The sequence below is a fragment of the Trichechus manatus genome, unplaced genomic scaffold (assembly GCF_000243295.1).
Source record: "Trichechus manatus latirostris isolate Lorelei unplaced genomic scaffold, TriManLat1.0 scaffold00084, whole genome shotgun sequence".
In the NCBI taxonomy this organism is placed as follows: Eukaryota; Metazoa; Chordata; class Mammalia; order Sirenia; family Trichechidae; genus Trichechus; species Trichechus manatus.
In genome coordinates this window covers 5793453-5810007 of record NW_004444020.1, presented here as the reverse complement: position 1 = coordinate 5810007, position 16555 = coordinate 5793453, and the positions used below count along the sequence as shown (strand labels likewise).

Sequence of the window (16555 nt, the reverse complement as noted above, 5' to 3'; positions counted from 1 at the left end):
CCTCACTCTTGGACAGGCCTTATCTGCTCTGTGAGCAGGGCCTTCCCCTCCAGGCTCCTCTGGGACTTGCTGCTCTCTGCCACCAAACCAGGGTGTCACAGACCACCTGCTCCGACCCCCTCCTAGAGTTTGCTTTAAAAATGATTCATCGGGTACCTACCATGTGATACTACTCACTGACCCTTGGCCTTTAAAACATACCTTTTCCCTTTGTAGAAAACTTGGGAACATTTGCCTCTCTTCGTTGGCCTCCTACTCTATGGTTTCTCAACAATATAAGACAGTGACTCTAAGATCCCTTCTGCACACTCCTTCAGGGCAGAGGTACAGGGACAAGAGAGTGCTTTATAGTCAGACAGGCCAGGGCCAGTTCTCAGCGGCAACTCAGTCCTGTGACTTTGGGTAATTGTTCTGAACCCCAGTGCCTGCTCTGCAAAATGGGGAAAATACCACCTACCTTGCAGGCGAGAATTCGGTGAGGTAGTACAAGGAATGTTCAGTGCCTGGTACACGTTGGTACTTAATTAATGGTAAATAGTAGTAGTAGTTATCATTAATAATAATAATAATAACACTGTTATTAGTAACAGAGCATACCCTCTGATGTTATTCATGGGAGAACCACAACCAAACAGTAAACTCTGGAATGCTTATCATGATACTCTCAGGGGCTTCTCTCAGTCAGTTCCCACTCTCATCTCATGGAAGTTAAGCCCCTCAAACAAGAGTCATCACTACCACTAATACTAATCAGGGCAAGTGGTATCGCACTGAGCTGTATAGTTTGCAAAAAAGGTAAACACAATTTAATCCTCCTGACCACTCAGTAAATAAGATCTTACATTATCCATGTTATTGAGGCAGAAAATGGGCTCTGAGAGGTTAAAGGATTTAGCAGGAAATAGGACTAAACCTAGAACATCATATTTCAAAGCCTGGGCTTGTTCCTTTATACTACCGGAAGTACAGTGGTATTTAGGCCAAATTATTCTAACACTTTTGGCAATAAGTGGTGGTAAAGGAAAAGGTATCTGCTCATGGCTACCATGTTCTCAAAAGTGCTAAGTTTGTTGTAGTGCAGTGGGTTTCTCTTATATATGGCCTTTCTGGCCTTGGGTTTATAACTCTGCCAAAGATGATTGGCTGGGCCACAATCTTGCAAGGGATTGGCCAGTATACTATGCAAATAGGGTACATAAAACCACCCAATAGGATTAAGTGACCTTGTAGGAATTGGTCAATTACTATGCAAATTGAATGATTTGTGGTCTACCAAGAAGACTGATCGGCTTGTGGTCTGGCTGGGAGGGCCATGCCTTGAAATTGAATATAAGGGCCAACCCCACAGAGGTTGTGGGGGAACTTCACTACTATCTAGAAGAGCCTGGAGCAGAGCGTGTCCTTTGGACCTGGGGTCCCTGTGCTGAGAATCTCCTAGATCCAGGGGAGAGAGAGCTGTACCACTGAAGATGGCAAGAAGCAGTGGCAAGCACAGCAGAGCCCAGTGGTAGAGAAACGGCAGCAGCAGTACGAGTAGCAGGAACCAGGAGACTGGTGTGAGATGGTGCAGTGGGCTTACCAGCCCATGGAGAGAAAGAGATGGCTGCAGTGGACTTGCAGGCCCACGGAGTGGGACAGAACTGAGTGCCTTCAGGCAGGAGGCTTGCTGGAGGGGTGGGGTGTCTCCAGGCACTTATCAGTGGAGCTAAAGAGCTGCAACATTTGCCCAAGCAGGGCACAGACCCAGAGAAGGCCTGGGGACTGGCACAGCCAAGAGAAGGGCTGTTGGCTGGCACAGCAAGAGAAAGATCTGCCTGCAGGCATGACCTAGAAGAAGCTGACAGCTGTCCTGGTTGGAAACTGTCCTGACTGATAAACTGCATCCTGTCTCCTGCAGCTGATCTTGATCCTAAGTTATAGCCTGTTACTTCCCTAATAAACCCCATAATTGTGAGTATGGTCTGTGAGTTCTGTGTGTCCATCACCACAAATTATTGAACCTAGCAGAGAAGTAGAGAGGGGCTGGGCGAGAGGGGGGACTGGTGTCAGAAATGGAGAAAAAGTTGGAGAGTGGAAGTATGTGTGATCTCTACCTCCTAGGAATCAGCTGTGGGCTGCTCCTGATTCTCATCCTTTCTCCTGAATGTTGACAGGCTCAGACACTAGATCACATTCGTCCTTCCTGGAGCCAGGCTCAGAGTCCCCATCTTTCTTCTGATGATCTTGACCCTTCCTTCTTCATCTGTTTTCCTTCTGCCCATTGTATCTAGCCCTCTTAACTCTGCCTCACCTACCTCGTCATGCTTTGCTCTTCTCCAATAATATATTTCCTTTCTTCACCAAGACAACCAGGATGAGGGAGCTGGGAGGGAGCCTATTAGGACAATGAGCCCCTGCTGACCCACCTTAGCTCCACCCTGGTGTCTGTGTCAGGAGCCCTGTTTTCACTGCCCTAAGAGCCACTGGCGCCTTTGCTCTACAGTGTCCCCAGAGCTGGCAGGGGAGGGAGGAAGGGAGTGCCATAACTGTCAGGAGTGACCCACCCTTAACAGGGGTGTCATGCCTCAACTTGAGAAGAGCTGTCATTGAGCAGTTGGTCCTCAGGCTCAAATACTAACCAGAGAAAGGTTTCTAGAGTTGGGACAAGGCACAGTGTAGGAGGATAGCCTTCCTGGGGAAGGTTTTAAACAAGAGACATCTGTCTGTTTGGGAAAATCAGGGTTAAGCCTGTTTCCAGGAGAGGGAAGGTGGGCTAAGTGACCTCTGGAGTTCCCTCCACAGTCTGTGGAAGGAAATATCTGCTGCTCTGCTGATGAATAAGCCTGCGAGCCTTTTCCAAGAGCAAGAAAATAAATTTGCCAGACAGTAAAGTCCTGGTGAACCAACCTCAATTTCCAAAGTCCTTTAATATAGCAATCTAGAGAATCCTCTTTCTCTTTCTCTTTTCCCTTCATCCCCTCATGTGTGGCACACACACACACCTACACCCACACATTCATAGTTATACTCAATGTATTTCTGCAGTCACTGTAGTAATTAATATTCTACTCAATAACACTGGTCATCTATGACATTCCATTCACCTCCCTGTTAAATACACACATGTCCACACACACAAAAAAGTCTCAAAGTCTCATATAAAAACCCTGTCCTGTGAGAAAGTGACCATAAACAATGAAGCCAGGCAGAACAGCGCCCTGGGTGCTCATCTGGCCCAACTCTCCTCCCCTGGGGACCCATCTAGCACTGTCAACCCATCCCATCAGGCTGCCACATCTCTCCCCACACAGTGTCTTAAGCCTCACAGACCTGTCTTCCAGCTCCCCAGGGACCCAGCCTCCCTGGCTCTCCTGGGCCCCCCATGACTTTTGTCTATCACTGTCTCCATCAGGCAGGTGATTTTAAACTTCCATTCCTAAAAGACACGTATTATATAAAAAAATGTTTTAAGCGCCTCGGGGTGTTTTGTTCCTCATTGCTTCATAAAAGTGACATTAATAGCCAGGGAAGAGCACTGCTGAGTGCAATTACAGAGGATGTTTCAGGTATGAAAGCTGTTTTGAGCCTGCTAATGTTTCCTAATTACAGGCCTTTTGGTAAAGAGAGAGAGATAAAGAGTGGGTGGGAGGCCTAGGATGGGGAGCTCTGACGTCTCTCTGTGGTTCACCTGAAGAGGCAAGGGGAGGAGGAAGAGAAAATGAAGGAGGTCAGCAGCCCACCAGCGGGGAGGCAGAGCCTCTCTGGCTAAGAAAGCAGTACCAATTCCTGGGTAACATCTCAGCAAAAGGACAGCACTTGTATCTCGTACTGTGAGACAAAATCTTTTACATACCGAGGCTGAATTCAAGGAGCTCACAGCAACTCAACCTGGGAATTCCTTCTGCGACCCACCCTGTGAAGCGTGTGCAAAGTGGCAGTGGACACTGTAGTGGGCATTTCCTTGAGAAGGACAGTATGCGTAGTGGTAAGCACAAGAACCAGCCTGCAGGAGTTTAAATGCCAGCCTTAATACTTTTGCCATGTGACCTCAGGCAAGTTACCAGCTGCTCTGTGCCTTGGTTTCCTCATCTGTAAAAGGGGTGGTTGTGAGGATAAGCAGGTTTATGGCTGGAAAGCACTTAGAGCCTGTCATACAGTGTTACATTTTTTCCCGTACCTAGCATCCATTCACCCTTCTGGTAACTATATCCCAATTTCCTCTGGAAAATTACTCCTTCCTGTCCTTTAGTCCCTAGGTTTCCAGCAGGCTCTGAACAAGCACAGGGATGCAGCACAAGCCCTCAGTGTCAGCCAGTCTGGACTAGGCATTTCCTGGATACTGCGATTGGTTCAGGGCAGGCATGGGGTGTAAGCCAAGACACTCAGGCCCAATCAGAGTTAATTTGCTTCAGGGACTAGGAGGAGGTGTTTACTCTTCTCCAGGGAGCGTAGACAAAACAGATTGTAGGGGCTGGAGCTGCTGCTCACATCTTGTAACCAAGAAGAACCCAAGCATGGAACCAACACCATGGGAAGAGAGACCAGAGAAGGAGAAGGGGTGGGGAAGAGGGAGAGAATGAGAGAGAAAGAGAGAGATTCTGGGGATCTGGCACTTGAAACCACATCAGCCCTTGTACCATTCAGTTACTCAAGCAAAGATATTTCCTTCAAAATTGAACTGTACTTTTCTATCTACTATCACTGGACACCAAAGAGTCCTGATTGATACAAAAGTATAGGACGAGAATAGCTCCCAGTGATCAGCAATCGGGTCCAAAGCACCCAAGCCCCCATGCAGTGGCACCATTTGGGAAAGGATGACCAACACCCTGAGCCCGCCCTTTGCTCACCTGACCCTAGCATGCTCTGGAATTCATGCTGATGTTGTTGTTAGGTGCTGTTGAGTTGGTTCCGACTCATAGCAGCCCTATGTGCAACAGAATGAAACACTGCCTGGTCCTGTGCCATCCTCACAACGTTGTTTCAGCCCACTGGTACAGCCACTGCATCAATGCTTGTCGAGGGTCTTCCTCTTTTTCACTGACCCTCTACTTTACTAAGCATGATGTCTTTTTCCAGGGACTGGTCCCTCCTGATAACATGTCCAAAGTACATGAGATGAAGTCTTGCCATCCTCACTTCTAAGAAGCACTCTGGCTGTATTTCTTCCAAGACAGACTTGTTCGTTCTTCTGACAGTCCATGGTATATCCAACATTCTTCGCCAACACCATAATTCAAAGGTGTCAATTCCTCTTCAGTCTTCCTTATTCATTGTCCAGCTTTCACATGCATATGAGGTGATTGAAAATATCATGGCTCCAGTCAGGCGTACCTTAGTCATCAAAATGACATCTTTGCTTTTTAACACGTTAAAGGGGTCTATTGCAGCAGATTTGCCCAATGCAATACATCATTTGATTTCCTGACTGCTGCTTCCATGGGCGTTGATTGTGGATCCAAGTAAAATGAAATCCTTGACAACGTCAATCTTTTCTCCACTTATCATGATGCTGTTTATTGGTCCAGTTGTGAGGATTTTTGTTTTCTTTATGTTGAGGTGTAATCCATACTGAAGGCTGCAGTCTTTGATCTTCATCAGTAAGTGCTTCAAGTCCCCTTCGCTTTCAGCAAGCAAGGTTGTGTCATGTGCATGTTGCAGGTTGTTAATGAGTCTTCCACCAATCCTGATGCCACATGCTTCTTCATATAGTCCAGCTTCTCAGATTATTTGTTCAGCATACAGATTAAGTATGGTAAAAGAATACAACCCTGATGCACACTTTTCTTGATTTTAAATCACGCTGTATCCCCTTGCTCTGTTCGAACGACTGCCTCTTAGTCTATGTACAGGTTCCACATGAGCACAATTAAGTGTTCTGGAATTCCCATTCTTTCCAATGCTATCCATAATTTGTTATGATCCACGTAGTCAAATGTCTTTGCATAGTCAATACAACACAGGTAAACATTTTTCTGGTATTCTCTGCTTTCAGCCAAGATCCATCTGACATCAGCAATGACATCCCTTGTACCACATCCTCTTCTGAATCTGGCTTGAATTTCTGGCAGTTCCCTGTCGATGTACTGCTACAACCACTTTTGCATGATCTTCAGCAAAATTATACTTGCACGTGATATTAATGATATTTTTCAATAATTTTCGCATTCTGTTGGACCAACTTTCTTTGGAAATCCAACATGAATTCTTTGGAATTCATATATGGTAAAATGCCATTCATAAAATCATTTTGCTAAGAGCCATATTTCTCTTGGATTTGTCTAATTTAGCCCAGGCCTTTCTGTCTTAATTAGCATGATTGAATCATCAAAGAAAGAAAAGAGAAAATTCAGCCTTCCAGACGGTTGGCAATATGCCAGCCTTTCTTGAGTGTTTACTAGGAACACTTTTTACAGACATTGTCTCATGTATGACACAGTTACCAACCTTACCCCACTGTACAAAAGAGGAAACAGGAGCTGAAAGAGTCTAAATGATCGGCCCAAGATCACATAGCCAGGTAGCAGCAGAGCCAAAATATGAGCCCAGTTTATTTGATGCCAAAGCCTGGGGTCTTAACTACTAAACCTTAAAGTTTTCACTCATCAGGCCAGATGAATTTCAATCAATTTTTGCTTGGCTTTGGAACAAATGGGGTGTTATGAGAGTGGATCTCTCTCCTGAGTGTGATTTCCTCATTCCCACAAGGTGGGTGGCTGGCGAGGGCACCTGACAGAGGATCTGACAGACAGTGAGAGGGAAGCAGCCAGGGGTTACCAAGTGGCCCAGGGAGCGTGCCTGCACTTGTGGACATGCGTCTCCCATTGGGAGTCAGTTTATCAGACAGACATTCCAATGTGTGCTGCTCCCTTCAAAGTGGCCTCCTCAGAAACCTCTCCACTTAGTCCAATGATCCTTTCATCATTTAAAATATTTCCAGAATTCTAGGAACTGTCTACAGAGGCAGGAGGTGAAATCAGGTCATTTAAGTTCGCCATACATACACACACACATACATAAATACATTAAAAAAAAAGTTGTTATTGAGGCAATTCCAATTTATGGCAACCCCATGTGTGTCAGAGAAGAGCTACACTCCATAGGGTTTTCAATGGCTGTGACCCTTTGAAAGTAGATTGCCAGGACTTGCTTCTGAGGTACCTCTGGGTGGAACTGAACTGTCAACCTTTTGGTCAGTAGCCCAGCACTTAATGGTTGAACCACCCAGGGACTCCACATATGTACATATATATATTTATATATATACACGCACAGAGAGAACAAACTTAGGCTCATCAGCCTTGGCTCCAGACCTTTGTCAAATCCCCCCTTTGATGATGGAGATTTGCCAATGTTAACATAGCCAACGAGTATGTCACAGGCTGTGAAGGTAGTTCTAAAAGGTAGCACAGATGGAGTGGAGTCTGGAAGCTGATGGAGAGCTCTCTGAGGAAAGAACTCAGAGAGATGTTTATACTTAGGCCAAGTGTTTCACAGACATGGAAACCCACACACAGAGGCCACCAGTGGCCCAGGTGCAAACAGCCAATGAGCCCAGGCCAAATTCAGGAAAAGAATCCAAGCTCTTCAAGAGTAAAATAACTCTGGGCTCAGATTTCCAAAAAGCAAGTTGGAAACACTTCACTATTGGGGGACCTCGGGACCCTGGTGGCGTAGTGGTTAAGTGCTACGGCCACTAACCAAAAGGTTGGCAGTTTGAATCCAGCAGGTGCTCCTTGGAAACTCTACGAGGCAGTTCTACTCTGTCCTATAGGGTCACTATGAGTCAGAACTGACTGGAGGGCACCTAACAACAACAACAGCAGCAGCAAGGTTTGAAAGCAACAAAGACCTTCTGGTGGATGCCCAGGTCTCCTTTATTATGCTTGTTAGGAGAGGTGGCTCCATTTGCATCACTAATTATGCCCTTTCCAAAGGTTTTTTGGGTGTTCAGAGGCCTACAACAAACTTGTCATTGGGCTACAATAAACCTAATTTGAGCATCTACTAAGTTTAGGGCCCTGGGTTGGAGATGCAGAAAAATGTCAAGAATGATCTGCTCCTGATTCATTTATTCAGTCAACAAACATTTACTGAAGCCTGTCCTGGCCAGACCCTGGGCACTGGGGACATAGAGATGACACAGACTCATTCCCTGCCCTCCAAAATCCCACTGTCCAGTGAGAGAGACCAACACATCAACAGGATTGGAGCTTAGAAAGGGATGGACAGTATGTTAGAAGTCAGTACAAAGCCTCTAGTCCCTACCCCAGCCATGGTGGGAAGGAGCATCCACGAGGTCTCCTCACAGGGGAAGAGAACAGAGCTGACATATTAGGGACAGAACCTGATGCAGGGAAAAGGAAAAGAGTGAGGGCGGCAGAGGCAGCATCTAGAAACTGGGGCAGACTGTGGAGTGGCAACCGTGCAACTATAAAGGCTAGCGTTCATCCAGCACAGACCGTGGCTGAGTCTGACACTGAGTGTTCTACTCACGCGGCCTCCTGGCACTCTCCCAACTGCCCACAAGTCCAGAGATGTGAAGAACAGGGAGCCTTTCAGGGCAGGGCTGCACACAAGGGTTTGGGAAGTATAGTAGAAGCCCAAGAAGGCAGTCACCAGGGCCACCGGTGAGGGTTCCCAGGGAGAGGCCATCAGTGGGAGTTCAGCCCCTCCCTGGCATTTGTTACTTAAGGAGACTTTCTCCCTCTGCTCACCAGGAAGCCCCCTGATTTAGGTAAAACCTAAAAGCCTTAAACTAAGGGCACTATGCTGGAATTAGATTACAAAGCAACACTTTGAATGTAGCCATAAATGCTTTCTGTTTTGGACATGTAAGATTATGACTGGCTTTCCGGCAATATAACTGAAAAGGATTTATGGGCTATGTGTGGGTGGGTGGTCCAACCTTTTTCCAAACCTGGCATTTCTCAAGTACAGCCACTAAGACACTCAGCCCCATAAAAGAGGAGTCCCTTGGCCTCTCTCCGGGAGCCCCACGTTGCAGAGCCCCATGCATTATGCATAGGGTCTACTGCTGAGCCAGCTGGGCCCCTAGCTGAATGTGGTGCCTCCTCTGAACTAAGTAGATCCAGTTCCCTGGGGGATCCCCAGGCTACCAGAACAATGCTCTCTCTTCTCCATCTTAAGCATGCATGCATGGGATCCTGACTGGAGAGAAGTAATCTGATGCTATTTTCCCTTTCTGAGCTGGGTAAAGAGGGTGCAGGCTCCTGTTTCCTCCCCACTAGTCTCAGGAGGCTGTGGTTCACCCACCCAGGACTGATCTCAGTGCCATGAGGTTCACGCCTCTCTGCTCCAGCAGCCCACATTTGGCCCCATTCCGGACCACTTCATCACCCAGAAGTACTCTGAGTGTCTGAAATCCCAGCCCAGACTCAAGGCCACAGCCTTCGGCCCTCCTGTGCTACTCCACCACACCTGTTCTACATCCTCACTGAGACCTGCATCTGGGCCCCTGTACTTGGTCACAGTGTCTCAGGCCCTCCTGGCTTCATTCCTCCTCCTACTAGGTAGATGCCATGAAACATGGTGTCAGCCCCCTCTCACCAATGTCCTCAGCTCCTGACCCCTTCAGTCCCACCATTCTTGCCTAACCTGAGTCTGGGTGATCCCACTGCCATGCCTCCTCCAGGGAGAGTCAGGAGATAACAGAGGCTGCAGATCAGGGTCATCAGAGCCACAAGGCCTTCGGCCACACCCAGGCCCTCACTCTGCCATATCCCTTCTAAATCTCCCCACTACTCAGGAGCAGTTAGTTCAAACCTTTCCACCCTCCTACAACCTACTGCTTCACAGACCCACCCCTTACTCTCAGTACCTCACCTCTAACCTCAGGAAGAAGTTGAGAGAATTTTCTATTTTATGGCTTCAGTCACCCAACCTGAGTATTTTCAATATCTGTATGCATGCCTTATCTCTGCACTCCTATTTAAACAGAAAAAGTTCCCCTCCCTCTTAAAAGGCAGATGATTATTCCACAGTCTCGCTCACTGCTCACCTCCGTCTCTCTCCTCCCCTACATAAACTGCTGTCTCCATCTCCTCATCTCCTACTGACTCCCCAAACTCTCTGCTTTCTGGATTCCTCCCTATTCACCTCTGAAAGCCATTCATGTGGGTCCCCTGTAGGGTCCCTGTAGCTAAACCCTGCAGCATTTGCACTTTTGTCTCCTCTTCCTCCCTGACACACTCCCATCTTGGCTTCCATGACAGGAGCCTCTCTTGGTGTCCTCCTACCTCCCAGGACGTCCCACCTCAGTCTTCTTTTTAGGCTGTCTCTATTTGACAAGTTTTCCTCAAAGGTCCATCCAACTCTCTCCTCTTCTCCCTCCAGACCCGCTCCCCTCCCTGGGAGACAGCAGCCACTCCCTGGGTTCCTGTCCCATTAATGTGAACTGCCTTCTGGTTCCATTTCCAGTAAGTTGAAATGCTGGTGACGTACCTCCCATGGATGCCCCAGAGGTACCTCAAACCCAACAGGTCCAAAACTGAACTCAGCCTCTTCTCACCCAAAACTGCTTCTCCTTCTGCAAGAATGGCATCAACACTCACCCTCTCGCCGAAATCAGAAACTCTCAGGTATTCATTCTACAAATATACACTGAGCACTTACTGTGTGTCTGGTAGTGAACCAGGTGCTAGTTTCCAATGGTGAGACAAGTACTCATTGTCCTGGTCACCACAGAGCTTATAATGTGGCTGTGGCAGAGTGGTGGGGTATAAATTAATTAAATACTAATATATAGAGGTATAAAGTTGCAACTGTGAAAAGTGCTATTGCAGAAAGATCCCTGGCACTGAGGGGACCTGTGACGGGGGGTCTGACGTGGCCACAGTGCTGGGAAGGTGTTCCTGAGGAGGGGTCAAGTGATCTGAGGGCTGAAGGATGATAAAGAAGTCAAGAATGGCTCCCAGTTTCTAAACTTTACAATGTGCTAAGATGGAGAGGAGGCCCATGTGCATGGGTGGGGGAAAGAGAGGATGGTGAATTGTTTGGGCCATGCTGAGAATGATGTGCCTGTGAACATCCAGTGAAAGAAGTGGAGGGGGCAATGGGATATGTGAGCCCAGGCTAGCGACATACACTTGGGAGTCACCGGTGTGTTTGCATAATTGGAGGCAACTGCCCATGATGAGAACAAAGGAGAAGAGAGCCAGGGAAGGAAGCATCATCCTCGATTCCTCCCTCTCAACCCAGGCTGAGGGCCAGCCTGACCCTTTGCTGGTCTCTGTAAGCTTTGGACAGGAAGACAGGCTAGGAAGCAGCTCAGGACACCAGGTGAATAACTAACTGGTTGTACGTCCCCCCAAGAAGACTGTTCAGGTAAAACGCAGCTGAGCCCTGGCTGGTAACAAGAGGGGAAGGCAAGCAGAGTGAAGCCAGACAGCTGCTGTCTCTAAAGGGCATCACTTGACTTTGAACGTTTCCCTCAAGGAGAATCTTACTTGGGAAAGATCAGAAGTTTAAAGAAGGCAGGTGCTGTGTACAAAAATCAAGGGAAAAATTAACCATTAATCATGTCAATGCCTTGTGAAAACACAATCCTCAAATAATAACACAATTTATAAAAGAGTGGCAAGTTCTTAATATTCAGTCAACCTGGATGGGGTGCCATCTCATCAACCTTGCGTAAATTTCCTAATCCGAGGAAGGTTTCCTTAATTGACCACGGTGTTCCTAGCAGATGGAGACTTCTCTAGAGTGGGCAGCAGGGCATAGGCCCTGGCCTGCCCCGCCCCCTGCTTTGGGAAAGATCATCTCAGTGCTAGATCCTACTCCCTGCCCCAAGGCATGATGTTTGTGCCTGGGAAAGTGCATTTTTGCAAATGCTGGGACAGAGTGAAAGTAAGAAACCAGGGAAGAATGCACAGGAGAGGTCACAGCTCACTTGTGACCTGAATGTCCCAATTAGAACAGTCCCTGTGGCAGAACAAGGGCATGTTAGGAAACCACCCTACTGTTTTGGGCCGTTTATGATGTGCTGTGGTCCCACCGAGCTGGAGATTCTCCGAGAAGTGCAGAGGGGCGCTCGGCCCTAGGCTGGAGGTCTCCCAAAACAGGAATGGGGACAGAAGGGCTGGGGCAGATGAGGAAGCCTAGGGTCACTCTAAGAGGCCCTGATGGTGTAATGGTTAAATGCTCGGCTGCTAACTGAAAGGTTAGCAGTTTGAACCCACCAGTGGCTCCATGGCAGAAAAGATCTGGCAATCTGATCCCATAAAGATTACAGCCGAGGAAACCTTATGGGACAGTTCTACTCTGTCCTATAGGGTCGCTATGAGTTAGATTAATCTACTTAATCGCACACAATAACAACAGGGTCACCCTGCTCCAGCCCAACTTCACCTCTTTACTGAGGATGAAGAGCCCACTTACTCCTCCTCCTGCCCTCTCCCTTTGTGATGCAGCTTGCCCATCACCCAAGCCAGGAACATGGACATTATCGCCATCTGCCTCCCCTTGCTCACCTATTTGGTGTCAACTGCTACCAATTCTTCCTTCTTCTCTCAAACTGCCCTCTGGGTATCCCGTTTTAACTGGACTCTTCTGATCCATCCAAGACAGTTGAAAGAGCCTCTTAAATGGCTTTCTCTCAACTGTTCTCCACACTCCTGCCAGCAGATACAACGGTTTTCTGGTCCTGCCCAGGATCTCCCCAGCACCAGGGGCCTAACTATGGAAAATAGTGCCTAGGGCAATTAGGGTTAAATTACTGAATGATCTCTCACAGATGGGGATGGAAACTATGATGGCCAACAGAAACTGCTAACTGCCACCCTGCCTCAAGCAGCACCCAGGGCACTGCACCTTACCTGCCCCATCCCCCCCTCCCCTTAGGCCTCTACAGTTACCTACACAGTAAAGTCTCTTTCTCTCAGCACTGTCCATATCCTGCCATGTTCCAGACATACAGACTCTCCTCTCTCATGTCTTTTCATGACTCTATCCCTTCATACCTGCTAGTCCTCCTATGGAATGTTCTTCCAGATTCCCCATTTACCACCTGTCAAACTCCTACTCACCCACCAAAACCTAGCTCACAAATACCTTCTCTGTAAAGGCTTCCTGTCTCCCACTGTGCTTTCTCTCACTTCTGTGCCCACACCTGCCCTGGACCTTTCCACTGCACCAAAGAGAGATGTACTTCAGCCTATTTATTAACATGTTTTCCCCACAGGGTACCATCGGCTCCCCAAGGCCGCTCCATCTTTCCATCTGCAGGGTCTGGCCAGGTGCATAAACACGGAATGAATGAATGAAAACATTTCTCTATGTCAAATTCCAGGTGAAGAAGAGCTCTCTCTAGTTAAGCTTTCAAATGGGCTGGCTTCAGCTGGGACACGAACACCTGTTTAGAAGAATTATCTTTCTCCTCCTGGCAAACAGAGGTAGTGCTCTTCCAGAGCAGGGAGCTGAGGCCAGTGAAGGAATGTGATGCCACCCATGCTTCTCCCTGCTCACAGGGCCTTACCAGGCCTTGGGCCTCTCAGAGTGTGTCGGAAGTGACTCTCCCCATCAGGCTTCTAGCCCAACAGAGGCAGAGATTTCAGCCCTTCCAAATGCCAGCCCCACCCTCCTGCCCTTGTCCTCTCTGCAGCCTGGTGTGCATCACAGATCTCTAGTCTGCTCCAAGGCTCCTGGTCCAGCTTTGGGCAGCCACTGCAACATTCCCACACAGGCACGGCCCTGGTGACCTAAGGGCCAGCTCCCTGGAAGGACTGTGCCAAGAGATGGTTCACATTATGGAACTCAAGAGCAGCTCAGGTCTGAGACCTTGGTGCTGCCTGTGCCTGGATGGGCAGTAGACACAAACATTCACACCCACATTCCACTCCTTAAGCCTACTGCCCAGATCTGTCCCAGCTCTTGCCCACCTGGCCAGTCCACAGGCCAGGGACCACACAGCAGGACTGATGGCCTGATACTCACCCCTGATGCTGGATTGGCCGTCCAGCCCAGCTCGGCCGTAGCTGTCCTCGTGTCCATTAAAGTTTCTGTGGATCAAAAAGAGAAAAACTGGTAAGACAGTGGCCCTTATGTTCATGAAGTTATTCATGACAATAAAATGTCAGTGCTGGAAGGAGCCTTGGGTATCTCTAAGGTCGGGTTTAGAGTCCAAGGCTCAGAGAGGAGAAGAGCCTTCCAGGATCACACAGATCATGACAGAGTTGGATGCAGCTCTCAGGTCTCTTGACACTAAGTCAGATGTTCTCTCCCTGAATGACCCCAAGTCACTTGCATGGGATGGAGTCATCTGCCCACCCACAACCGAACCCCCTGATATCTGGCTTCTTCCAGATCACCCTACCTAGAGGCTCTTCCAGGGCCACTCAGATCCAGTAGCCAGATTTAATTCCTTCTCAGGCATTGCTTTCTGCCCATGTTGCTCCCCACTGGGCTGCTCTTCCAGCAGTCTCCTCTGTCCTGCCTTCCTTTATTTTTTTTATTTTTTCCCATACAAAAATTTATACATACATTGTTACATGACTCTAATTGCTCTCCCCATACTGTGACACCACACTCCTCCTTTCTACCCGATTCCCAATATCCATTCAACCAGCTCCTAACCCTCTCTGCCTTCCCATCTCACCTCCAAACAGAAGCTGCCCGTTTAGTCTCTTGTATCTACTTGAGCTAAGAACTACACTCCTCATGAGTATCACTTTATGTCCCACAGTCCAGTCCCATCCCTGTCTGAAGAGTTGGCCTCAGAAATTGTTTTAGTTCTGGGCTGATAGAGAATTCAGGGGCCATGCCTTCTGGGGTTCCTCCAGTCTCAGTCAGACCATTAACTCTGGTCTTCTTACTAGAATTTGAGTTCTGCACCCCGCTTTTCTCCTGCTCCGTCAGGGACTCTCTGTTGTGTTCCTTGTCAGGGTGGCCACTGGTTGTAGCCGGGCACCATCTAGTTCTTCTGGTCTTAGGCTGATGAAGTATCCGGTTTATATGGCCCTTTCTGTCCCTTGGGCTAATACTTTCCTTGTGTCTTTGGTGTTCTTCATTCCCCTTTACTCCAGGTGGTTGGGACTAATTGATGCATCTTAGAGGGCCTCTTGCAAGCTTTTAAGACCCCAGATGCCACTCATGAAAGAAGTATGCAGAACATTTTCTTAATAAGCTTTGTTATGCCAATTGACCTAGATGTCCCCTGAAAGCATGGTCCCTAGACCCCTACCCCTGCTACTCTGTCCCTCAAAGTGTTTGATTGTATTCAGGAAACTTTTTAGCTTTGGTTTAGTCCAGTTATGCTGACTTGTCCTGTAGTGTGTGCTGTCATGTCGTGCCTTCTTTTCTCCCACATACTCTTCTCTTCCTCCCTTTCAGGCATCAGTGTTAACACCCTTGGGTGACTACTTACCAATTTTTCTGGTCAACCGCTCTCCCAAGACTCAGCCCTCCTGCCCATTTGCACCTGGGCCCAGATTCATGTTCACCCTCTTCCCCCAAGACTCTGCTGGGAACGCTCGCAGCTTTGCCACAGGCTTCAACAGACACAAATGTGCATCCTAAACCTCAGCTCCCGCAGCCTACTGTTGCAAGAGATCAGATGCAGTAGCCAGCTCCCTGGTTCCCTCCCTCCTTATGGCCACAGTGAGGGCAAGACAGGTGTTGCCACTACTGTGAGTTCCTGGGAGCCATTGAGGCCCACCCTATGGCAGTGCACACTCCAACATCACTAGGCACCAGACAGTGAGCACAGGTTGGATATTTGTTATAATGCGCTTCTGGGAGATAGAAGTAAAGTGTCTTGAGAACAGAGCACCTTCTTCTTCTTTCTTTTTGTCCTGTCAGTCCATTATGGACCGCCATCAGCCCCTACCTCTCAATGGAAACTGCTCTCCAAAGGCTGCCCATGACCTCTCCATCAGCAAACCCAAAAGCCTCTACCTTTTTTTTTTAAACAGTTTTATTGAGGTATAAGACATTCAGTAATTGCACAGTTATAGTATACAATTTGATGAGTTCTGACATACATATGCCAGTTATGCCAGCTGCTCTTGAGTCGACTCCAGCTTATGGTGATCCCATGTGTGTCAGAGTAGAACGGTGCTCCATAGGGCTTTTCTTTTTTTTTGGTGGGTTTTTATTTTTTGTTTATATGTTTTACTTATTTTGTTGTCATTATTGAGAATACATACAGCAAAACATACACCAATTCACAGTTTCTACATATACCATTTAGTGACATTGATTACATTCTTGGAGTTGTGTAACCATTTTCATCCTCCTTTTCTGAGTTGTTCCTCCCCCAGTAACATAAATTCACTGCCCCCTAAGGTTCTTATTTGATCTTTCGAGTTGCTGTTTTCAGTTGGATCAATTTGGTATAGATAGCTCTTGAAAGAGCATAATGCTCAAGCCAGACATTCTTTACTAGTTAAGTTAAACTAATGTTTGGTTTTAAGAAGACTTTAGGCCATACTTTTGGTTTAAGTTTTAAAGATTATCTCAGGGCAATAGTTTCAGGGTTTCATCCAAACTTCATTGCTCCAGGAAGTCTAAAGTCCATAAGAATTTGAAATTCTGTTCTGCATTTCCCCTCTTTGGATCA

At 47.7% G+C, this 16555-nt stretch overlaps 1 protein-coding gene across 1 annotated transcript in view; it reads right to left on the bottom strand.

Moving 5' to 3' along the window:
• The window catches only part of EPHB1 (EPH receptor B1), a 605917-nt gene that overhangs the window by 418423 nt on the left and 170939 nt on the right, over positions 1-16555 (bottom strand). The window contains exon 2 of the mRNA XM_004381423.2: positions 13933-13997. Within this exon, the coding sequence (XP_004381480.1) occupies positions 13933-13997 (65 nt within the window). The remainder of the gene's footprint in view (positions 1-13932; positions 13998-16555) is intronic.